Below are 25,456 nucleotides of genomic sequence, written 5' to 3' on the forward strand. Positions count from 1 at the left end.
TTTTTTTTTTTTTTTTTTTTTTTAAATGTATTGTGCTATAGAGCTTGGTGTAGTTTTGCTTTAGGTTTTTGGGGGCGGGGAGGGAAAGGACAGAGTTTCATATTAAGAACTGATATGGGCGGACACTTGAAGATCTAAATGCATGCACTGAAGTTCTTAATGCACCCTTTAAAAGCAAGGGAAGCCATGCAGCATTATCAGCTAGTTTGCTGTCCAACCAGCAAAAAATGTTTAAATGGAGTAAGGGCATTCTGACGTGCCTTCGCTTTCCCTGTCAGTGCCTGTTTGTTGCCCAAGAATGCTGTTTTTCTAAGCAGAGGCCAGTGTATTTTAAAGGCAGGATGTATTGCTGAGCGTGAGAGCTTAGATGAGATGCCACCTGCCCCCTCAACAGGGTCTTGCAAATAACTGGAAGCTATTAAATTGGGGCATCTAGTCAGCTTTTGGCATCTGAAACAAGGCCATGCATCTCCATCTTTGACCAGTAACTTGAGTTCTTCCTTCCTCTGGTGTTTGGTTGAAGTCTTGAGCTGCATTCTCTACAGTTCTGTGCCTACAGGTGACTTTTTGTGACTCCTTGCAGACCCAACTAGGATCGTGAGAGGGCCTGAAGATCAGGTGGTGAAGAAGGGCTCCATGGTTCGCTTAGACTGCCGGATAAAGCATGACTCTACACTGAAACTCACGGTCAGCTGGTTGAAGGACAATACCGGTCTGCATATTGGCAAGGGGTGAGTGTTTGTGTGTCACCAGATGACTTTGAAATGTCACATGCCTTCTTTTTCCCCAAGCGTGTAGCACTGTACCTGCTGACCATCTCCAGAGCCAGCATGGCTATTTCAGCCAAGACTGTTACTTCCTACTCACCCGGGAGAGGGAATGTATATACAGAGTAAGCAGGGCACCTCTTACCAGCACTCTGACTCCCGCTCCTCTTTCATGTCCCTGCTTTCCTGAAGTGGAAACGGACTTGCCGTTTAGAATCCATTTTTATGAGAGACTTTGATTTTGGGTTTCATTTGTGGATTTATTTTTAAGCATCTCAGTTTAATAACTGTGTCCTAATTCAGAATGGGTCCTTGTCTGCTGCACCAGTACCACTGTACCTTCCCCTTTTCTAATCTTCGTCTTTAATCTCCAGAAAAGGAAATGAGCTTTTGATTATGGGACTCAAGCTCCTCCCTGGTCAGAATCCCTTTTCCTGGGGAAAGAGCCTGTTTCTATTTCTTGGGCTGCGTCTAAGCATTTTGAGCACAGGGGGCTTTTGGTTAAAATGGGAATGAGCTTAGCAGGAGTAGCTGGAGAGAGAGCTTACAAGGATAGAGCGGATAAATGAAATGAAATACAGCCCTGCCCAGAGGAAGGTAAAATGGAAGAGAAGTCAAACCCACCTGGAGTGACTCACCCAGTCCTAGTGACTCGACAAGGATTGTTCATATACATTGTAAGGTTGCCAAATTGGGTCTTCACATACGAATGCACAGCCGTCTGATTGTTTGTGGGGGTTTTAACTCAATTTTATCCTTTCAAGGATGAAGAAGGAAGATGATGGTCTGACGATACACGGCGTGGCTGAGAAGGATCAAGGAGATTATACCTGCATAGCCAGTACTGAACTGGACAAGGACTCTGCCAAAGCGCATCTCACGGTGCTAGGTAACAGCTTTGCCTCCTCCCATGTCCTAGGCACAAGGAGAGCAGAGATAAGACCTCTGGCTTCTTAGCACAAACTACATCGGGCGGTGGGCTCTGGAGGTCAGACTTGGGCAACGCGTGCTCCGAGACAGCAGGAATTAGATGTACCTGTTCTCAACCACCTGAACCCTCTTAAAAAGACGCTACTCCCATCAAATCCATGTCCTCTACATTTCAGTGATTTTGCCTCAGGCTCACCAAGCCTAGAGTGCCCCAGGGATCCTGCCTCCCTAATAACTGAGCTGCATATGATTTTCCCACCCCTTTTCTTAACAGCTAATTGCCCTTAAACTAATTCATTTTTAAACTGGCCTAACTTTCCTTCCTTCCCTTGCCAAGTGTAAGCTGCAGGAGGGAGTGGGTGCAAGAAGCACGGGGTTGGTTATAGGACTGTCCTGAACAGCCTCTATGTGAAGAGCACAAGAACCGATGTTCCCTGATCCCCACCCGCAAGGAAAGGGAGCAGCAAATCCTGGAGGAATCGTTTAACTTGTATTTATTTCCCTTCAGCCAGCCAAGCTCAATGACTAACTCCAATAACAGGCAGTGTCTTACCTTGCAGCTATTCCATCCGTTCCAACTAATCGTATGACAGCCTTACCCAAAGGTAACCACCACTAATCGGGTTGGTTTATCAAAAGCCTTCTGTTGTGTGTTATGTTGAAATCTGTTTGGATTTGGTCTGCGATAACTGCGCGTGTAACATGTAGGCTGGAGGGGTGAAAAGCCAGGGACTTGGCACACCCAGGCCCAGCAGGCTTTGTCCCCAAGAGACACACCAGTTGGCTCTTGTGGCATATATGGCTTGGTGTCAAGGGGCACTGTGGTCTCATGTGAGAGTATGACCCATTACTGGAAATGTGGAGGTGATGGTCTGGCCAGGTAGGCAGGAGGTCTGGGTCCTGCTCCTGTCTCTGCTGCTGTCCTGCTGCAGGATCTTGGGAAAGTCATTTTCTCCCTCCATACTCCTGGGTCCTTCTCTGTGTGACGATAAGGATGAAGATGTCTTCCTGTCTTAGCTGCATATCCTAGCTGGTTCCTGGGAAGGGTGGTACTATACGGGCATCACAGATGTTTATTGCATGACTTTGCCCTCCTGGACCACATACAGGGTTTGTTTCCCTAGTGTCCATCCGCCATCTCTAGAATGTTTCATGCAGTTTGGGATTTTCCCCCTCTTGATCTTAAGCCTTTTTTACTAGCTCCCATCTTTTTACATCCTAACACCATATGCCTCACTCTTGGGTACCGCTGGCCCTACCAACAAGCCTTCTACAGTCTAGAAAGGCCACCTGCGCGCCTCTAAGGGGCACCAACCACTACTGGTGGTGGAGGGGAGCTGTTTGCTGTTATGAGCATTTAGTTCCAGCAAAATGTACTTATTCCATAAGGACTGAACAGAGACAACTCCCTTCACGTGCAGCTGCTTGCCACAATGACGACTTGGACTTACTACCACTATTCATTTGGGCTGGGAGTCCCAAGAGAGCCTGAAAGAAGCGTTAGGTGTCTATATCCACCAAGTCCATGAGAACTGGACACTCGCCTCCCTTTGGCTGGGATTTTTTCAAAGGGACCTAACTTCTGTTGTCGCTCTGCTGCTAGGACGACCCAACCAACCCCGCGACTTGGAGCTGACAGACCTGGCCGAAAGGAGCGTGCGGCTGACTTGGATACCTGGCGATGACAACAACAGCCCGATCACAGGTTGGCGTGCAGCCCTCCCCTTCGCTCACTCACTGAAGTCTGTTATCCCAGTTTCTTTTCCTTGCACAAAACAACGTCTTCTGGCGGGGGGTTGGGGGTCCAGGGAGTGAGGTGCAACCCCTGACGTCTTTTGCATCTCTCCTCTAGACTACATCGTTCAGTTTGAGGAAGACCGGTTCCAGGCTGGGACGTGGTACAACCACTCCAGTTACCCAGGGAGCGTGAACTCGGCTGTGCTGCGTCTCTCGCCGTACGTCAACTATCAGTTCCGAGTGATTGCCGTGAACGACGTGGGGAGCAGCCTGCCCAGCCTCCCCTCCGAGCGGTACCAGACCAACGGGGCGCGTAAGTCCTTCCAGCCGAGTCCCGTTTTGCTCACAGGCCCAGCTTGCTTTCAGCTGCTCTGCTCTCTCCAGATGGCTTTCACCTTACTCACAGGTCTGATGTGATGGATGAGGGCCGGATACCGTTTCTCTCAAAAGCCCATTTTTCACGGATGTAGAACTCGTAAGGCTGGACTTTGCTCCGGCCATGCTGTGAACCCAAAGTGCCTCTATCAGATTTAGTCCTGATTTATGTGACTGAAAGCAGAACTTGGCCCATGCATTTACATGCTCAGCTGCATCTCAGTGACTGCTAGTTAATTAAGCCCACCGTGCAGTTCAGGATGTTGTGGCAGAGCAGTTAAGATGGCTCCTGAAGCATAAGTCCAAGCCTTGCTCATGCCAAAAGCTGTCCCCAGTTGACCCAGCTAAATGGGGACCTGGTCATTCAGTCTGAAGGGTCAAAGGTGGCTGCTGGCTGCAGAAATTGGCCCATTTAACCCTGCCTTCTCAAAGGGCCATCTAGACGTTTCACCTTTTTGTTTAAATGCTTCGTTTCCAGCTGAAAGTCGTTCCATAATTCTAGTGCACATCTGGTTAAAAGGAAGGCAGGGCTTCCCAAATCAGTCTGCTTTCTATCCCGCTGGAGCCATCTGCCACCCTTTGCTACCTCCTTCTAAAGAAAGCTTGAGAAGCCGCCCCGAAAAATTGACCCCGAGGTTCTATTTTGAGCTGACAGAAGCAAAGCTACGTGCTAAAACTGCTAACTCACGCCACTATCCCCAGGTATTGGCCAAGATCCCAGAACAGGCGGAGGCGCGAGATGTGCTGCAATACAGCACCTCAGTGGAGTTCCTTATTGTGTGGGCCAAGCGAACGTCCAGCAATGGACAAAAACATTGCAGAAAATGGAGTCTGAGGCACAAGGAGCTTACAAAGCCCAAAAGCTGAATAGAAGGCCCCTCTTTCTCTTCCTAAATTTAAGCCAAATGAAGTGCCTATCTATTGAGCCTCTAGGCCTGGCTGAGCCTTGTCACTCCTGTTTTGGGGTACAGGCCAGCATACTTCTGGAGTCAGGCCCACAGATACTGTTGGTGACCACTGTTATTTAAATGACAGGTCAGGCACCTTCTAAATATGTGACATTTCTGACGACAAAACGAGGATTAGGCTTCTAAGTGACTTGGTTTTCAAAACATGCTGGGAACCCACCGGAGTCCCCCAACATGAGTGGAAGCGGCACACTGATTTTCAGCAAGAAATTTTCTACATTGCTGTTGTACATTCATAAATAACCAGCCTTTTTTTTTTTATCTACTCAATTGTGTTTTTCCACTGCTGCATAAACAAAGAGTTTTTCTCTTGGTTTTCTTTTTCAGGTCCAGAAATTAACCCAACAGGCATTCAGGGAGTAGGGACACAAAAAAACAACATGGAAATAACTTGGACAGTGAGTCAGTTTTTCTTTTCCTTTTTTCTTTTTTGAGGCTTAAATACCAAATGGGCATCAAAGATGGGTGCTGGGGTATGCCTCTTTGGATCTGGGTTCGGTTTGATTTCAAAGCACGAGCTCAAAGAGTTTCAGGAAGTGATACAAATGCTGGTTGCTCTCGACAGGCCTGTGCTAGCCTGTTCCCCATGCCAGCTAACAGACGTGTGCATCCTCCTCGAACGCAACGGGGCTCAGCCAATGCAGTTAAGCTTGTATCCACCGCCAGCTCTTTAACAGACTTACTCTGGCCTTTTACATCCACCATGGTCCATCTACGAAAGCCCCTACCTCTTTGGGATGAGGATGTTCAGGTTGCTTCCTCTTTCCTTTAAATTTGCAGTTGGCAACTTGACTCATTAATCCACTGCCACAATAATCATCTCCACTCCTGAATTTTACTTAGTGTTTGTTCGTAGAGCAATCAGCCCAGGCTGGGCACTTGACAGGAGAAACAAATCTCTAGAACAGCTAACAGACAGCGGGGTGAAGAGTCCAGATGCTCTATTGAGTCATCATGTCCGAACAGAATAACCACTCAGAACACTATTTTAAAACCAGTGACTCACTCCTTTTGTGAATGAGATGTAACACGATTTTTAATTTCTATCTGGGGAAGGAGGAGGACTTTCCCCTTCTTCCTGGAGCCCCTCTATGCCCTGCACTGGAGTTGGCTTAGGCCTCCTCTGCACAGTATATTTGTCATGATTTGCTTGTCATTAAGCAAAAACAAAAGCTGTTCAGTTGTTTTTCTTCCCGATCAGGTCAAAGACTCGAGACCTCAGATGCAGCTTAATGAAGGGTGGCCAAGGGCCGAAATCTCATGGAGCTGCATCTCTTGTCTAGCAAAGTGGGTTGAATAACCAGTGCAGGCGGTGGAACATTTTTCCTCAGTTATCCGCATCAGCATCGCTCCTCAGATAATTGAGAAAAGATTTTCAACATTGTTTCACCATTTCTTGCTTTCAGCCAACACAACTGGCAACCAAGGCTGTGGTGTGGGATAGGATAAAAATCACAGTAGAAGTGTAACTTTAGAGGCTAGAGCACTGGACTGAATACTTGGGAAGCTTTGGTTCTGTCTGGCTCAGCCACGAGCCTGCTGGCTGACCCTGGACAGTTGTTTAGCTTCAGTTTCGTCATCAGTAAAACAGTCCCCCTGACACTGATCTCATGGCTAAAATTCATTTATGTAAGAGTCAGCTCATATTTTATGATGATGTCATGCCGAGGAAGCGTAATAACTCACTCTTTTTTGTCCACTAAGCCACTGAATGCAACCCAAATGTATGGACCCAACCTCAGGTACATAGTAAAATGGAGAAGGAGGGACACGCGAGAAAGTTGGAGTAATGCAACTGTGAGAAACACGAGGTATGTCGTCTGGAACACGCCCATCTACGTGCCCTACGACATCAAGGTGCAAGCAGAGAACGACTTTGGGAGAGCACCAGAGCCTGAAGTCGTCATCGGCTACTCAGGGGAAGATTGTGAGTATTCTCTTAGCCAAACATATTAAACCTTAACCAGAAGGGGGAAACCTCAGCTCTACCCTGGAAGTTACTAGAGCCTTCCTCATCTGGAGATAACAAAGCAGCACTGCCATTCACCTGCCAGCTTCTCTGCTGTGCTCAGAGTGGCACAGAAATTCATTTTCAGGCATATGAGGTCTGAGAGAGGTGGAGACTGAGGGTCTGATGATGGGACTTCATTCCTAACTACCTGGCTGCAAAGTCCCTGAGTGACCCAGATCATGCACTCACCCTCCATGGGAGTCTGCCTGTTTTTCTGTCTGTGAAAGTGAACCTTAACCCTTTTGTGCCATAGCTTTGTGAGGCTTAATTAAAGTCAGTCCTGGATGTAAGTCAAGAGAAGGAGTTAGGACCTTGCAATCTGCCCTTTGCAAAGCTCACCTTGGCTGAAGGAGCAGTAGCTGGGTAGAGTTGATTAGTTGGCTTATCTTGTTATGCTGGTCAGAAGGAAGTCCCAGACTGGGGTCCTGTGCCTCCCTGCCCAGTGCCTGGCTGTGCCACAGCTTTAGGTAACAATTTAAACTGTCACTGGGCTAAAGGCAATTTTAAAAATCTCTGATCTGCAGAATGCTCTTCCACCTGAGACCAGTACAGGCCAGTTGCCTGCTTATTTATCTCCCCCCACACTTTCCTCAGGACAGCTGATATTGCTTGTCCCTAATGTCCAGGGCCTCTAAGCCATAATTTATTCTGTGAAATACAATGGAATTGGGGCAGGGCCAATAGGCTGTATACACTTTAGCTCAGGTGCACCTTATGAGCAGGAGTCACGGTCTGAACTCCCTGCTGCCGCTGCTATTGGAGGTAAGGCGTGCTGAGGCTAAGGACCCACAGTTTGTCTTGAAGTCAGCGAGACCTGTTGGTGCTCAGCACCCCTGAGGAGGAGACCTGCAAGCTCTGAAGACAACATAGCTGAACTAGTACATGGCACACTTCCCACTGCCCGGATGAGCTCCCAGAGCAGAAAACATGGGCATTCCTGTTAATGTAAAGGGTTAAGCAACAGCTCTGCTTAGGAGCACAGAACTGAATGAGGAAGAATAGCCACACACAGCTGAAGTGACCACCCCACCTCCTCTAGCAGGTTGCACTGACTAGGGCAGCACTTTGCTTCTGCAGTCGTCTCTTGCTATTGCATGAAGTTCTTTCTTTTGTTCAAAAGAGGTAGTGAGGGCTCTGCTTTGGGTCCTGCTGAATCCGAACAAATATAAATACATCTTTGCTGCACTTCTACAGCTAAGTTAAAGTGAGACAGGCTTGGCTTGAGGAGCCCAGCTCTCGCATCATTTAGCCCCATAAATGGCACTGAGCTATGCTTTAAAAACTGTGGAGCAGGTCTGCACACTGACTCCAGTGGGCCCCACGTGTGATAGATGCAGTGCTTGAAAGCTTTTCCTTGCTTAGGTCCATCTCCTTCTGAAGCTGGTTTCAAAGTGCTTTTGTTGCCTTCTATGCATCCCTTGTCCCCTCCTATTCAGCAGCAGCTTGCTGTTGCATGCAATTGAATGGTCAGTACCAGTCTTTTAAGTTAGGATGAGGAGACAGCAGTGAGAGGGAAGAGAATAGCCAGAGGTAGACTGGTGGCTAATACATTGCTAAACTGTAACTTGAGCAGCATGCTAACAGCTAGAGGCCCTGGTTTCAAAGGACTGCGGGCACCTAATGCACAAAGGGGTTAGACTAATAGCAGCCAAGCAGATGCTGGGTTTGGAGCTACAGTTTTGCAGAGCTCAGCTGTTGCAGAGTTAGTGCTATACACACAGCATCTCTCATGGGTCATTGGTATTCTTTGTTCCCCCAGTGTGTGATGGTGCCCTAAAAAGGGCTCATCCCCTGGGAAGGGTGAGTGTTGCCTGAAGACCTGTTTTCTTACGCATTTTCTGCCCTGCCAGTATCTGAGCACCTCCTGTGACCATGCAGCACCAAGCACAGGTGGAAGTTATGTGGAAAGCTAGAGCTATGTAATATCTGCCCATATGGGCTGTTACTTAAATCCTCCTGCAGTGGTAGTTGTATAGCCGTAATGGTCCAGGGATGCAAGAGAAGATTTGTGAAATGAGCTAATACCTTTTACAGGGCCAAAGTGTATAGTTGGGAAAGGAAGGGGAGCAAATTTCTGGACTTCTAGCCTCCTTTATCAGGTTTGGGAATGATTTAGTCACAGCTCAAACTTAAGTACAAATTAAGTACAGTTAAACCTAATCCCCTGAATGTGTTTGACCACTTGAAAGGGAGATGAGTAGTTACCACCTGTTGCACTAAAAGAAGTTAGCAGAAGGTGAGAGGTAAGTTGTAAATAACACGTTGGTTTTATGCCTTATTAAATTCATGGGTTTGGGCATCCAGTTAAGCCTTATAAACTCATCTCCAGGCGTGTCCTCTGAAGATATTGTGTAGGTTTCCTTTGAGGGCAAGGACACACAACCAGATGCAATCAGAACCCTGCCTAAACAAAAATACACAGCCTGCCAACACATCTCCACTGCCGCCGTTGTGAGCACATCCCACAACAGGGAAATCAGAGTCCATGGACCCTACATATGCGAATACCTCATCAGGCGCACCAAATGCCCTTATGAAACCTGAGAGAAACCAACTGACCACTGCTTCAAAATGAACTCCCTTAAAAAGTGCTAAGGGCAGGAACATTTGTGCAGCAGATGTAGAACACTTGTCACAAAACTCTCTGAACCTACTGTCTTTGTGACACCAAACACCATGAACTTAACAGCTTGATTTTAAGGTTCATTACAACTAACTTCTGGCCTTCCCTCTGCTGAACTTCTGTTTGCTCCACAAGCGATAATCCCACCTCCTTCCATTTCAAATGGGCACATTAATTAACACACATAAGCAGTTGTTCTGATTTGGAATTAGCTTGGATGGTGACTGCCTCTTTCCCAGACCTGAGGATGTCTGAAAGCTTGTCTCCTCTCTCCCAACTATCCAAGTTGGTCCAGTATAAGCAAGCCAGCCCCTGCAGGTATCATGGCACTCCCTTAGAAAGGTTCTACAAACTCCTGCTTGCCTTGGAAGTCTTTAGGGAAGGTTGTTCACAGATTTTTCCATTTCCTCTTCTCTAGCTGAACGTGACAGCGTTAAACTTCCTGTAGAGTAAAAAAATCCCACAGGCCTTTAACAGTGTGCTGCTGTCCGTGGTGCTGAAACCAACACTTCTCAAAAGCTTTGTGACCTTGTAAACTCACATTACCGGAGTCTAGTGCCAAATGTTTTGATCAGCTCTTGGTCAACTAAATCTTGATTCTTGCTTTGTTGGACTGGCATCTAAGAGGGGGGGGTTGTGCTTCAGGGTATCCCTAGGAAACAATGGTTAATGCTGGTGTATTTCCTTTGATGTCTCAATTCACAGCTCACTGGAGAACTGTGAAGTGTTTTTCTCTATGAATTGGTTGGTTTGGGGGGGCAGTTTCTGCAACAAGAAAAAAAATGCTGTTTGCCATTCTTTAAAAAAAATATTAGAACCAGGAGAGAGAACTGCAGGCTGCTTAAAGCTTGTATCATAAATGTAACGTGTACTATTATTCGCTGATTTAAGCCGGAATGCATTATTATGATCATTTACTTTGAACTCCTGTGTAAATCGTGCCATAGGATATCACCTAGTGAGTCCTACATCTGTCCATAATTTATTAGAAGCGTTCTGCCACCAATAACTTGAAAGCAGAGGTTTTCAAAAGGTCCTTTCAAAAGGCTCAGCCCTTTCTGAAAATCTGTCTTCTTTCAGGTCTTTTTAGTGAGGTACCTGAAAACCATTAGTCACTTTTGGGAATCTTTGCCAGGGGTGTCTCCTGAAATTATCCAATGGGTACTGCAATTTTAAATAAGCTTTCCGGCAGAGCTAAGTAGTACTTGTTTATTAATTACCACAGAAATAAATCTTACCATCTGTTCAAAGCAGTTGCACTTTGTAGTTTCAAAGATAACAAGCCAGTCTTTGATACCAAGCAGACAGTTAAACTCATTCAGTACATACTGAAGGGTAGAGGGAACACAGATTACAGACCTTGCCCAAGTTATTGTCCTGTAAATTTAGGTTATAGAATAAGAAAGGATAGGCTGGTTCTGCTGCCTTTGATCATAGTTTTCTGTGCCTAGAATAACTGTTGCTAGAGGTGGCTGATTTGTGGAGGCCTGTAGGACGTTCTGATGTTAAATGGAACAGGAGTGGTAATATGGCAATGCCAGTAGTGTGAGAGATTGTGATGTGTTCCCCTCTGGAGAAGAGATTGTGAAGACCTGCAAACATCTTTGCAAAGGAGTCTCATAGGTGTAGAGCTTTCCTGTCTAGAAAAGCTGGAGCACATCAGATTAGATGTGGTCAAGAGGACAATCGCTTAGAGATGCTGGGTCAGAGTCTTGGCTAGTATAAACCAGCACAGCTTTCATGACTTCACTGGGATTCCAGTGCGTGCTACCTGAGGATTTGAAACACTAGCTGAAATTCAACCATGGGGTAAGCAGAGAATGGTCTAAAGAACTCCTCCTCATTTGCAGTGCTCTCCTATAAATCACCTTAGTTGGTTCGGTTGATTTTTGAGCAGCCCGGGGCAAGCAGTTTAGACCAGCCAACCTCCAAGGCTGACTGGTTTGCTAGGCTGTGCTTCAACCAAAGCAATATCTCCATGCAAACTGGAGTCTTTTAGCCCATCTAATCCCTTGTCCCTGTTGCTTTTACAAAAGCTCCTTGTAGATAATCTCACTGGAGGATGGACCCAGTTGAGCTGCATATGCATCAGTGCAGCATAGGGAACCATTGGGAAGTCATTGTTGGATAAGTTCTGCTGTTCCATTGACTCAGTGCAGCTGTTTTTTGGCTCGTCACTTGGGGGACTGATGTTTAAAGCCAGATCCTCAGGTGGAGTGACTCTGAAATGTTCCACTGGCTTCAAGGGAGCACTGCCAATGTACACTACCTGATGATTTTGCCCGAGTCTTGTCCTAGTTGAGCAGGGTCTGGTGGCCTCTCTTAAAACATAAAGAAAGCCTTGTTAAATCCCTGTGCCAGGTGGCAAGCCAATGCACAGAGATGCTGGCATCTCAGGGAAACCATTTTTCAAACTGAGCTAATGGCTACATTGTCAAAGGGCTAGAGCAAGGGGCAGCAGCCAATGGCCCACAGGCTGGATCTGGCCACTGATCCAGCCCAGGGATGTGGGGCTTTGACAGCGTTCACCAGTTGTGGGAGGCTTTCAGTTTGGGGCACTCTTTCCATGCTGGTGCGGTGATGACCGGGAGCAAGTCGGGTCCTAGAGCCCACCCATCTTATCGCTGACCTGGGGTGGGTCATTGTGGTCCACAGCTGGAAAAGGTCATCTACCCCGGGCTAGAGCAGAAGTTGCTCACTCTGCTGTTTGACCTTTTTGGTAACTAAAATTAGTTTTACTTCTGCGCGTCTATTTTTCACCGCCCGTAGCTTTGATATACTGCCCAGCCATGCTAATGGGGAGCTGTGAATGGAAAGATCTTCAGGCAAAAGACTATAGGGAGGCAAATGATAATACTTTCTGGACTCTGTTTCCAAGACTGGGATTTGGGTATATTCGCAGGGCAGCGGGGTTGAAAATGTGTTTTTAGCGGAACAATCGATTCAAGGCAATTCAGCCAAGCATGCTAGACTTCACCTGTTCCTGCTGTGTTACGTTAGCTGCGGAAACATCTCAAGATTGGGATGGGAACATCACAAGGTTGACTAAGTAGAGAGAACGGCGAGATTTTGCTCTCATGAAAACACACCCCTCTAGGACATAGGTAGAATTCCTCCCTAGTGCCACACGATGGCAGCAGGGGCCCACGTGTGCCTGATACTAACTCGAGACGATGGTGGAGATGAAAAACAAAAGCTCCAAAACCCATGTTGTGGGAGTTCCTAGCAGCCAAACCTCAGAGGGAAGAGCTGCCATCTGACTTCTAAAGAAATCTTTGTGTTCCTAATATACACTCTGCTTTATCCCTGAATGCTTAGATCCCAAGGCTGCCCCCACTGATATTAGGCTAAGAGTCCTGAACAGCACTGCAGTAAGTCTCCAGTGGACGAAAGTGTACCCGGATACCGTCCAAGGACAACTTAAGGAATACAGAGTGAGCAAAGCCAAATCATTTTGCTGCCCACTACTAATCTAGCTAACCTCGCTCAGCGGCGGTGACCTGGTAACTTGGCCGGTAAGCGACTGGGATGACATAAAACAGTAAATAGGACCAGACAACTTTGGCTGCTGCCGTGATGTAGGCTAACCTGTATTTGTGCCCATCTGTTCTAGATGGCACCTGTGTTTGAACATTGAAGACATGCCTGTCCCACAAAATCTAGCAACATCTCATCTGTCAGGGTGAGGAAGGGCTGGATTCTCCTTCTGCTGACAATCAATGGAAAAACTCCCAATGATTTCAAAAGAAGTAGAGCTTGGCCCAAAATGTCCAAACACTCAGGCCTAACACATGGTATCGATACTGGCTAGCGGGCTGATGTACCCGTTCCTCAACGAGTGCGTGCCCATATCACCACCGCCTTTGTCAGCTGTCTACAGGTACAGGGAGTGAAAGGACCATGCAAGCAGAATGAACCTTGAATGCATACAGCTGAACTCTAAAGGTACAGTGGAAGCTGCTGTAACTGAATAACTAGTCCCCTCCTGTCTCTGGAATGGTTAATACAGAGCCCTTCATAGGAAGTGATGGAGAAAAAGCCCTCCAGTACACACAAGCTGTTTTTCTGTCATCCCTAGTGTCTGTACCGTGTTTTAATAAATGCAGTCCAGTCAAGACTTAAAACAACTCGACCGTACTAACTGAAAGCTAAAGATGGAGAGGTGGATCCTGTTTGCTCCTTGCAGCTACTCTTCCTTATCAAGTATATGCATTGCTGAGGCAAAATGCCTGTTCTTATGTGTACAGCTTGAAGAACCTGTTCAAAGTTTGGACTTAGCCACAATCTGCTAAGAATGGCCTTTGAAAAGTGAACAAAAGTGCATAATGGCACAGTTCTGTAAGCATTTAGGATTTTCAAATCCCAAAATCAAGCAGTCATGGAAAATCCCTTGGATTCAGCCTTCTTTGGCATGAGCCCACTCCCATACATCATGCTCACTTACTGTTTTTTCTGGGCTAAATGAATGGTTTTGGGGTTGACTTTGAATCCATGTCATTCCAAGTTTAAACTTTAAGCTGTGCCAGGACACATTGTGCTATTTTACTTTTAGCTAAACTACTAATGCAACTAAAGAAGGAGGATTGTCTGGTGTCTAGAGCTGGGGCCTGGATTCCTGGGTTCTAGCCTGAGCTCTGCATCCGACTTGCTCCGTGACTTTCGGCAGGTCACTGAGCCCCTCTGTGCCTCAGCCATTCATCTGTGAAATGGGACATTAACAACACTGACCCACCTCACAAGGAGGCCGTTAAGCTTTGTTAATTGTTCAGCTGTGCTGTGAGTTCTGCAGATGACAAATGCTCTTGCAGAGCTCTCTATGTGGTGTTAATGAGAACCGTTCTCACTTTGAATGGGAAAAGCTTCACTTGTTATGCCTATTTCTTGAAGGCCTATTACTGGAGAGAAAGTAGTTTGCTGAAGAACCTGTGGGTCTCCAGAAAAAGGCAGTACACAAGTTTTCTTGGAGACCGACCACGGGGTACAGTGTCCCAGCTGTTTCCTTATAGCAACTACAAACTGGAGATGGTTGTAGTCAATGGGAGAGGAGATGGGCCCCGGAGTGAAATCAAGGAGTTCACAACACCTGAAGGAGGTAGGTTGCAGGCACATGCTGTGATATGCTTTGGGCACATACTGGCAGGTTCCAGGTGCGCAGAAAAGGCAGAGGACTTTAGAGGATTGAGGATCCTGCCCTGCTTGAGGATTTCCCTTGAAAACCATTGGGCAGAACTTGCCCCCTTGGGCAGGACAGATGTCATCGAAAGCCTCAACGCTGTAACTCTATGCACCTCTGCCATGTTTCCATGTTACTGTCGTCCATAATGTCAGAGGTACCTGTATGCTACTAAGGGGGCTGCTTAATGGAGTTGCTATGCTAGGCGTGCTGCAGGGGACTGAAATCCCCTCTGCTGCAGTGGCTCTCTCAAATACCATCACAAGGAAACTCTTTGAAGCGGCATAAACCACGCACAAGCTGCCTCCTGGATATCTGTATTCCCGCAGGCTGTTGTGCCACCATGTGCAGGGGCCAGTTTTGCAAAGCTTTCCTTGCAGGGGTGGAGCCTATTAAAGTCAACGAGGCTTCTCCCATGAGCACAGTTTGCAGGAGCAGGCCCACCTGGGGATAGTCCCTGGCACCGTCCTACATAATTGCAAAATCCTAAAAGGAGTCTCCTGACAAACCAGATGCAGCTCAGTCCGAGCAAGAGAAATCGCAACCCTTCCCTCCGTCCCGGGAAGGCTGTGTGCGATACCCTGGACTGACGCCAGACTGGCTGCGTGAGCTTGGACAGGTCCCCGCCGCTGTTCTGGGCTCAGATCCCTATCCTTAAAAAGGGGATAATGATATCTGTGTTCCTGGGTAAAGAGCATTATTACTAGGAATGAATACAACTTTCATAGTCCCACTGGGCTTTTAAGGTGAGAGCATCTAATTCTTGTTATAAACTCGCTGAGGTTCAGACAATGTCAGGACTGAACTCTGGATTTCAGTGTTGCTCCTATTTATAGACAGATCAATAGCCTTGCATTGGACCTGCTCCTCGCAGTAACTGGCAGTGAATCTCCTTGTAGTGTTTACTGTCATGGTGTTGTATGCTGTGAGCAGCACTAGGAGGGGTGAGAGGCATTATGGGGGGTTTAAATGAATTTGAGAATCCTGATGGGGTCTTCAATAACCATCCTTTCCCCCAAGCTTTTTCCTCTGCCTCCCCACCCCCTCACACCCCTCCTCTTAGTACAAACCAGAATCTGTCTCTGGTTTTTACCTTTAAGAAAAAACAACAGCGTGGGGCTTTAATTATGTTACCATCGTTTAGGTGTTGCAGTTGACTAGATTGAATTAAGCTTGTTCTAAAAGGGGGAAAGGAGCCAGTGGGGCCAAATCCTGGAGTCGTCTCTCACGAAAAACTTCCACAATGGTTTCACTTGAATGAGGCAATTCTGAATGCAGACTCTTAACTATATATTATACTTCCTTCCGCATTTAGCCTCATTTTACACAGATCCTCCCAGCTACCACTGGTTCTACAACTCCTTTCATGCCGAACCATATCACAGGACACTCCCGTCGCATATTGCTTGCCAAAGAATTGTTTTAGTTTCTGTTCTACTTTAATGGGTGCAAATGGATGCTTGAGAGATGCAGTAAGCTTCAAGGCCAAAAAAACAAAATACTTTATCAGCAAGAAGCTAATCCAAGCTCTGTCCCCTGTTAAAACACTGTGGGTACAAGTAGGGTTGGCAAGCCGGTCACTTAACTGCATATTTTTTGACTGGTCAAAAATTATAGCAGTTTTACAAAAACACTACATTTTTTGCAGTTGTTTCCTTACAGAAATACGATTTTTTTTTTTTTATTGCTTCTTGACTTATTTCTTAATTGAAAATTTGTGCTTTTTCGGTGTATTATTTGGACCTATTGGCAATTTTTTTTACAATTTTTGACCGAAGTTTGACCGGTCAATTGACCGAACTTTATTTAACTGGTCAAATACTTGACCCTAGTTACTGAGGGCAGAATTTGGTTCACAGCATAACATTCCCAGCTGGCAGAGCAGGAAATTACATAGCTTGTACACACTTCAGGGCAATGACTGTATGCTAGTTGTGCTGTGCCTGTAAGGTCCTGATCTCTAGGAGGGATTTTTCAAGCATTGTGACAACAGAAACAGAACATGGAGCCATTCAGTCGTACGGGAGGGGCAAAAAATTGTGCTATTTGTGCATATTCAGTTTGACGTATTGGAGATATCTGACTATCCTGTCAGCCGGATAAGGTATCAGTTGTTTTGATTTGCCATCAATCACGGTGGTAACCAGGCAGGACCGAATCCTTCTCTTCTGAAAACCAGACTCTATCCTGATCATTGGGAGCCAAATGTAGCATAAAACGAGACAACGCCATCTACTGCAGGCACAATTTGAATAACATTCTTGGTATTTAAAGAGTCACACCCCTCTTCCTAGTATTTCAAAGAACTGTATACTAAAAGGGACTTGCAAAGCAGTTGTCTATATGCAGTTGCTACCTTAGTGTGTTTAGGTGAGGGCATGCAGCCCAGAAATGTTGGGCCAAGTCCCCATTGTACAGATACGAGCTAAACAGCTGATGCATTCCAAGAACTACACTGCGTTTTGCTGCATAAATGTGCATACTAGCCAATGTGATCTTCTCAGCCAGCTGGGTGATCTTCCTATCCCCCTGCCAAGCTTGGTAATAGTCTGCTCTGTGTTAAAGGTGGATTGCATCTCTAGGTCTGCACTGGCTTGAGATCTCGGTGTATGGGACTTTGTTTCCATAGATTATTGGGAGCAGTAAGGACACCCTGGCTTTTGGGGGGTTGGAGGAGGAGAAGTTAAAACTGCAAATCCCAGGGCAGCCTATGGTAGTTTAAAGCCATGCCTGCTGCATGGCTTCCTAATGTGGGTCTGTAAGGCCGTAAAACAGGCCTCACCTGCTCTGCTAATGAAACCAGTGACACAGATAGCATGTCTTCCTGACCAATGCAGTGTGTTTTCTTTGAAGTGGATCAGGGATGTGAGTTTTGGAGAGAGCCCTTGATCTTCTTCTCTGTATGAAAGGAAACAGTCCTCAGGGGTGGAGGCATGCTGGGCTGATGGAATAGAGCGCACACTGCAGCCAAGGCTCCCATGGGGCTGACCGTACATGCACAGTACTGATCTGTGTCTAGAGCCTCAGTTTATCATCTGCAAACACAAGCCTCAACCACATGGGCTGCAAGCGGCCTCCTGTAGCTAATGATGATGGTGATAGGGCTAGTCACTGAAGAGGGCATCGCGGTCATCATTGTCACATTTGTGTTGCAATGCTCTTGCTCTTCTGTCAGCAAGGCACTCTCAGACTGCAGTACAGGTGTCTCAGCGGCTGAATGTGCAGGCATGATTCTTGCTTCAATATTGAACTCGCATGCAGAACTGCTCCATTTTAAGCGCCCTTCTCATGTGCTTAGGAGACCCCTGGGACTGGCGCATGGTTTCTAATGCAGATTCTTGTTCTATCAGCATCTGAGCTTTGTGTGTCTTTATGATGTCAGCCAGCCTGCAGCGTGTACAGTATGGTAAGGTATGTTACCTTTATGTGTTTTGTTTTGTTTTTTTTTCCTTTTCCTCCTCACCTCCCGGCTCCCATCCTCCTCCTAAGTGCCCAGCATCCCACGGTACTTAAGAATTGGACAGCCTAACATGGAAACCATCACTTTGGAATGGGACCACCCTGAGCATCCCAATGGCATCCTCACTGGATACAACCTTAGATACCAAGCCTGTACGTTCCACACCTGTTTCTTCTTAGCTTAATGACTGCTTGATGATTTCAAGATTTCCTCTTTGGTGTTGAATAACCTGCTTGCCTAAGACAGAGCTTCCCTAACAAGCTGTTTAAAGAGATACGCAAACATCAAATGGCCCAAGGGTGATTCTTTAAGGAATCAGGCTTCTATCACAAGGTAAAACACTTGCCACTCCACTTGTGGGAGGTCAGCGTTTTTCTGGACGTGGCTGTGAAGGGAAAAATAAGGTTTAAGCCAAGATTAAAATGTGGAATTTCAAGTAGTCCGAGTACAATAGTGTCTGTACAGCAGGCTCCGTCACAGCCTACCTTAACGGGAACCTGCTCCCACAGGATAAGCTGCCCTTGCCTGTCCCCAGACGCTGGGTAGAAGTCACTCCTGTGCACAGGACCAAGTGTTAGTCTAAGAGCTTAAAAGCAGGGCAGGTGTATGATGCCTGAGCCTTGTCTGGACCTCTGCAGGGGTGTGAATTTTACCGATAGTGAATGTGGTTGTTCGGGCTGTATTAGAAACCCTACCCCTCCATAAGCAGCTGGTTGTTGTTGAACCCCTTAGGCAAGTTTCATTCCATGCAGTCAAGGCATACTAGCCCCTCAGCTATTTTCAGCTCCTGTCCCAGGACAAGAGGGTCTGGAATATGTAACACAGGCTCTTTATGAAGCAAAGCTGAAGCCGACAAAGCCTGCCTTTCTCCCCAGTTAATGGATCCAAAGTGGGCAAGACAGTGGGAGAGAACTTCTCCCCCAATCAAACAAGGTTCACGCTCCAAAGGACAGACCCCATCTCACGCTACAGATTCTTCCTGCGTGCCAGGACCCAGGTGGGAGATGGAGCAGTCCTCATGAAGGAATCGCCAGCCCTGCTGAATGAAGGTAGGTGCAATACCGTGTTGCTGTAACTTTGGGGGTGGAGATAATAGACAAGAAGCACTGAAAATATAACACTATCTGGTTTTACCAAGGAAGTGAGGTTAACTGACTTGCTGTGATAAAAACGCAGCCAAATTGCCCAAGGTAAGCAAGTTTCTAGCCAATAATGGTTTGAGTAGACCTCTTGCATCTCTTCTCCACCTCAGCTGAGATAGCACTGCCTGTCTCACAGGGTGCTATGCAGATACAATCCATTCACGATTGAGAAGTCCTTGAATAAAACAAAGATCAGGACCATATAGGTACTTAGTGAGGGTTACAGTAGCAACTTCCAGACCGTATCAGAATAATGATCCATTTGATCCAGTATCCTGTTTTCAGCAGTGGCCAACACCAGATATACCAAAGGAAAGCGGAAGAAACGTCTACAGACAATAGTGTAATCAGCGTCCTTTTGAGGGAAGTTTCTTCCTGCCCTCAAGCAGTTAGAGGTTATCTCATGCCCAAACCATGAGGGTTTCTCTGTGCACTTTTAAAGGGAGAAAACTTTTCTGTATGACTCGGAGGGGACTCTAAATCACCCTGCTGGCCTCTGCCTGCCCTCACAGTGTCACTTTAATAGCTGATAGGTTCCATTTGGAGAGGGAATGGGTCTTTTCCATCTTAAGTTCCTATGACCCTCTCCAGTAGTTTCTTATGGCTTTTACCATAGGGATATGCAGTGTAGGCTCTGGTAATTTGAGTTCTATTGAAAATTAAAACCATCTTTGGGCAGCGCTACTGTGTTTGATATGCTTGAGAGGCCGCGGGTGAGAGGGAGCTAGCAAGAACACGCTTAGCATTAATTGAGGATTTACCTACGTCAGGTTGTGAGACTGGTAGGGAACTCCCTGCAGTCCTGCCAGCTCTGGAATTCATAAGCAGCGGACTGTGCACGTTTACTGCACTACAGTCCTGTAGGCTGAAGACTGCACTGAGAAACTTCTGATTGATTTTTAAAAGCAAACCTATAACAAATGACAGCTTTGCTAGGACACCTCAGCAAGGAGGGATGCTTTGACCCAGCTGGTGTCAAGTGATCTTGTTGAGGATATGAGAAGGGAGACAATGCAGTGGGAAGAGTGTTACTGTCTGATGGTTACAGAAATGCCAGGATGGAAGTTTTTTTGGGGGGGGTGAGGTGTAATGAGCTCAACCCCTAAAGGGACCGGCTTCTGATTGAACCATGCTGCTGATCCGCAGAGGATCTGAGCAGAGTTGTCCCCGCTTCCTGGAAGACAGCCACCAGAGGGACCTGGTTTAACACTGTTTGCCCAAGCCGGAGGGCTCCTCCGCAATATCTTCCTGCCTCCCTTGCAGCTAGAAAATGCATTTCTGGGCCTATGTCAATATGCAGAATGTGCATAATGACCTCCTGTAGTCTCAGGCTGCTAAAGCTCCCATCTCCCTTGCATAAATAGCTCACAGCTGTAGGGCTCAGGGATGGATTCTGTCCGCAGAGAAGCTAAATGAGTTGGAGCTCTAAGATCTGTCGCCAACCTGCCCTGCTATCTTCCTGGGCCATTGGCCAGGAAGCCCATTTCACTTTACTTCAACCCGCACATCCTTGATGGTTTTCTCCCCACCCCTAGCAATTTAGCCAACTCTTAGCTGCCACATGTCAGGAAATCTGAGCTTCCTAAAAGGCTGATGCATCCTGCATTGAATAAGGGTAGTTGTGCCTTTAAAAGTGCATCCCTGACACTGATAAAGACTGAGTTCTTTGGGAGTGGGGAGGGGTTGAAAGGGAGGGTAGAGATGTGGATACAGCAGCATAGCACTCTAATCACCCAGTTCTGCACCTTTACATTGCTAAGCAGAGTTGAACGGGGTGGAGGTCAGGACAGGACAGAACAGAAGCCCCTATTCTTTTACCATGTGTTTGGCAGCCTTTTGTTTTGGCGTTATTACTGCCCTTTCCCACTGTTAAAGCAAAGAGGCCCTCTCTGGGGCTGCCCCATTTGAGCCAGCATCCCCCTAAGACCCGTGATGAGCAAGCATATCCAATGGACACCCTGTGCTTCTTCCGAGTCCTAGTCCCTGCAACAGCTTGATCCACATTAGCCCCAACAATATTCAGACACGATGGCCAAGCACCAGTCTGCTGCAGCCTGGTGGTTCGACACAACTGTCGTTACTGGTTGTGCTCTAATAGAGTCCCCTTATCTACCCTATAGAGGGCTATTCTAACCCAAATTGGACTAGGCTCACAGCTGGCCGGGAAACCACCGGGTCTGAGCACATGCATACGCTGACTTGAGATTGGTAGGTCTTCACACCGTTCACATCACTGCACCAGCAGTAGCTGGCTTCTCCTTGGCTCTTCATTTTATACAACACTGCCCATATATTGCCAGGCAAGCTTAAATAACTTTTATTGGTGGAAGGAGAGTTATACAACAGCTGCAGCCCCCAGGCCGCAAAGTGCCGAGAGCCATTGGAAAGGCGGACTGGGGGATGCGTGGTGCCACTTTCCCGTCACCCCTGTAATCAACAGATGACCCACCAAAGGAAAAAGCCACAACTCGTAGATTCATAATAGGATAAAACGCCCATTGTGAGACATTCATCAAACTAAGTGAAAGTTCAGCAGCCCTTAGGGAAGAGAGAACAGGAGAGACAAAGATGGCTCTTTCCATTTGATAGCATTTGCTAAAAGACCTACAATTCATCTGGGGCTCTGACTTTACTCAGTGGGTTTTTGCTCCGCTCCCCCACCCCTCGGCCTTAATAGTAGTTGATGGGAAAAAACATCCTGTTGAAGGGAAAATGAAAATGAAATGCTTCCCATGTGTCTTAGGCAGGCTCCAGAATTATTATGCAGACTTAGCCAATTAAAAACTTCAGCATTTGTCCACAGTTCCCATGGAGCGGGATCTGCATTCCCGCATGCTCGGAAAAGAACTAGCTATAGGCAAATATTGACCTTGTGCATCTGTGTAAAAGGGGCTTTGCTAAATATGTTGCATAGAGGAGCAGGACTAGACTTTAGTGGTTGGATAGTGCTATGTGAACTTGCTAATTAGCTTTGCCTAGTCTGTTCAGACAAATAGTTTCCTGAAGGAGCTGAAGCGGTCAGTATTAAAAATTAGTGTTAACAGCTACTGCATAGTGCTTATCTGAGATGCACTGCAAGAGATTACTAACAGATACTACTATGAATGGCAGCCTGAAAAGAACTGGGGGTGTCCAGTACTTGTGTCCCTTTCCTTCTTTCCCTCCACATTGGGAATAAAGGACAGTGGCCTTCATTGATCTTAGGCACCGAGATGTCAAAGGATGCCCTATTGATGGAAAAGGCTTTATCCATCAATTTAAGAAAACCGAGTGAAAACAGCAACATCTTGCTTGCCTTCTTCATGAATGCAGGCCCACTGAAGCCCCATGAATCAGGCAAGCAGGACATGGGCATAAAACATGAGAGACAGGGTGCATCTAACACAACACTAGGTTGGCAAGAAATCTGTTATTTGTAGGTGTAAGATCCCAATAAGCAGAATGTGACTCGGCAGCTCTGAATGACTGAGATTCATTTTCTGCAAGTAACACTGGGGACCCTGGAGCCCAACAGAAGAAGGTTCAGAAAAGCAAAGCAAAGGTTTAATCTCGTCTTCAGGACAGATCCCTGACTCCATCATAAACAGAAATGAATGCATCCAGATGTTGCTTCTAGCCCTGTTAGACTACGTTCAACCCAGAGGGTAAAATGAGAGACAAGTCAAACTCACCCTCAGCCTAGCGTGCATCGCAGGTGAATTGACATCAGTGTTATGCCAAGATTGAACATGGGATGTCAAAATGTGTCCTTGAATGAGATGGAAGCAAACTTTGAAGCGCTTTGCGTACTTGAGCCCACTAGCATCCCCTTGCTGCTGGGTTGGCGTGTCTGACTGGGAACGCAGATTAATCTCCGATTCCTCCTGTCTTTGGCCTATGTAAATAGCTTTGGTTACTCCCAAAAGGGTAACTGCTGACTTGCTGCTAATGTGTTTTCTCTCTCTCAAAACTGTCGCGACTGTGTGACTGATCCTTGTCTCTTGTTCATGTGCTGTGTGTTTTATATGTTCCTTTGTTTTCTCTTCCCCTTTCTTCTATGCTCTCCTCGTATTCCCCTCCCTATACTTGGCGCTGCATTCTCTGAAGCCACTCCAACCCCAGGTACCGTACCAGCTGGAGGAGGTAACGGGCATGGGGCAATGCACAGTCCAGGGCTGTCTCTCTGGTGTGCTGGCACTTACGCATGCAGTGCGTTAACCCCTTCAATGGGAAAATTAAGCAGCAGGGTGCTAGGATCTCACACTTCTAATCCCAGCTGAGCACAAAACAGCTTTGCCTTTCTGGGCCTCACTCTTCCCATCATAACCTTACGCCACACACAAAAGCGTGGGGCAGCAAGCATCACTTAGTAGTATATGGACACATACCCGTGTAATAAGGGGCACATTTCCTTACTGTGTAGCACTTTCCATTAGGAACAGCATTATACCTTGAAACTGCCTGTGGAACGTGAGTAGCTATTACTCCCTTCTGGAAATACAGCTGTGTTACTTAAGCGTTAGCTTCAGGTGAACAAATTCTGAGTGCACGGCTTCGATGTACACAACACGCTATATTATTCCTAGAGCCATCAGGTGTACAGTATCAGGTATCCTTTCATTCCCAGGTGCCCATTGAAAGGGTTAAACGCAATGTTTGTGCAGCAGTTATGCATGTCTGCATGTTAAACTATCGCTGGCTTTGCAGATTTCCGTAACAACATTGAGGTACAGAGAAACTAGGTCCTTCTGCAAGGGGATCTGCCCGCTGTTAGAGAAACTCCGGTCCCTAATTACCCAGCAAATGTCAGAGCATATCTTCCTACACCTTCCCTTCTATGAGGAAGGGGCTTTTGCCTCCTTTTAAAACTAAAGCTGAACTCCAGGCACTGCTGTTACAGAAAAATGGCCTACTCAGGGCAGAGCATTTTGAGTAGATCTTGCTGTTGCAGACCAGTAATCAGGTTTGAGGGGTTGAGATTAGCAGTGCCAGAGATCACAGTCTGCCAGAAAAAGCGCCCTAAGTGCCCTGCCATTGAAGAGCTATTTGTCTGGGACAACAGCAGCCGTTTTGGCAAGGAATCAGTAAGGGGTTATGCTTTACCTCGCAGGAGCGAGCACAGAGGACTGGGTAGGGACATCTGGTTTTCTCTGTAAAGAAACTGAGTTTCACTGGATGTTTTGCCCATGTGATAACTGCAAGCACGGGACCCATTTTCAGTCACAAAATGGTGCCTTCCAGGTTTTGCTTTTTTACAGATGCTCCTCCTCTCTTCTTTTATTGCAGCAGCATTTGTTCAAAGCAACATTATTTTGCTGGTTTTTTCCCCCCTCCCCTCATGTACAGTCCTTCCTTTTCCTTCACTATGTTTTCACTTCCTAAATTACAGGGTAACAGATTGGTCTGCTTTGAGGCTCAACAAGCTGCAAAGGTGCAGGCATGTTTTTTTAGTTTATGTGGCTTCTCTTGGTATAGGAAAAACTGAAAACTCCCTTCACCCGAACTAAATCCATAGGAATCTACAATTGCTCTCTCGGTCAGGATGAGTTTCCACAATGATTTTCTACATCTGGTGGTTCCTATTGAACCTTAAAATCACATCATGTTTCTCACCATCATTCCTATAGGAGATATGTCCCAAACTGCTCAAGTTAGATGCATCCCTTGCCAGTCAAGGGCTGTGTTGTTATGAGTTGTCAGGGAACAAAGGGATGGCATTAGTTTTTGTTTTCTACCAACAAGTGGTCACTAAAATTATGCTGGAGTTGAAGGAAATGACACAGTAACTGGATCGCGTGACCTTCAGGCTTGATACCTTGTGGACCACATTCCCAGCTTTCTGATGGCAAACAGCATGTGGTTTTTCCTACAACTATGTGAGATACTGGTTTTAAGAGTCATGCTTGTCCTTTAGTCTAGTGTAACTAGTAGCAAGACACAGGGCTGACAGAAGAAATCCTTCCCCTTGTGCTAATTCAGTTAATGCCTTGTGCCGCAGTGCATGAAAAAAAAAAAATCACTGCATAATGGCAAGGAGTAGATTGCTTGGAGTCACCTGATCTAAATTGCACTTGGCCAGGAAGGCTGTTCGTCTTCCTAACAAGCCCAGGTTTCTGGTATAGTTGTTTGACCCTTCTCTAAAGATTTGTCTCTGCTCAGTGACCTAGATTTTGCTTGCCCCATAGGTGCACCATTTAAGACACATTTCACTTTGGCAAACCGTTCGCCTCAGGCTATTTTCATTCCACCGCGGTCCTGTTTCGGGGGGGGGGGGGGGGGGGGGGAAAAAAA

At 46.6% G+C, this 25,456-nt stretch overlaps 1 protein-coding gene across 21 annotated transcripts in view; it reads left to right on the forward strand.

The window, feature by feature from the left end:
• The window catches only part of NFASC (neurofascin), a 107,927-nt gene that overhangs the window by 51,455 nt on the left and 31,016 nt on the right, over nt 1-25,456 (forward strand). For 8 of the 21 annotated variants that reach the window (XM_019513943.1, XM_019513944.1, XM_019513951.1 and 5 more), the window contains 12 exons: nt 584-731; nt 1,532-1,656; nt 2,258-2,302; nt 3,301-3,402; nt 3,550-3,747; nt 5,105-5,175; nt 6,482-6,704; nt 12,730-12,845; nt 14,299-14,503; nt 18,074-18,196; nt 18,920-19,093; nt 23,273-23,287. In XM_019513943.1, coding sequence (XP_019369488.1) covers nt 584-731; nt 1,532-1,656; nt 2,258-2,302; nt 3,301-3,402; nt 3,550-3,747; nt 5,105-5,175; nt 6,482-6,704; nt 12,730-12,845; nt 14,299-14,503; nt 18,074-18,196; nt 18,920-19,093; nt 23,273-23,287 — 1,545 coding nt within the window. The remainder of the gene's footprint in view (nt 1-583; nt 732-1,531; nt 1,657-2,257; nt 2,303-3,300; nt 3,403-3,549; nt 3,748-5,104; nt 5,176-6,481; nt 6,705-12,729; nt 12,846-14,298; nt 14,504-18,073; nt 18,197-18,919; nt 19,094-23,272; nt 23,288-25,456) is intronic. The other 13 variants (XM_019513952.1, XM_019513953.1, XM_019513954.1 and 10 more) reach the window with 6 other exon arrangements.

This window comes from Gavialis gangeticus, unplaced genomic scaffold (genome assembly GCF_001723915.1).
Source record: "Gavialis gangeticus isolate Ggan-Ray unplaced genomic scaffold, GavGan_comp1, whole genome shotgun sequence".
NCBI classification, from domain to species: domain Eukaryota; kingdom Metazoa; phylum Chordata; order Crocodylia; family Gavialidae; genus Gavialis; species Gavialis gangeticus.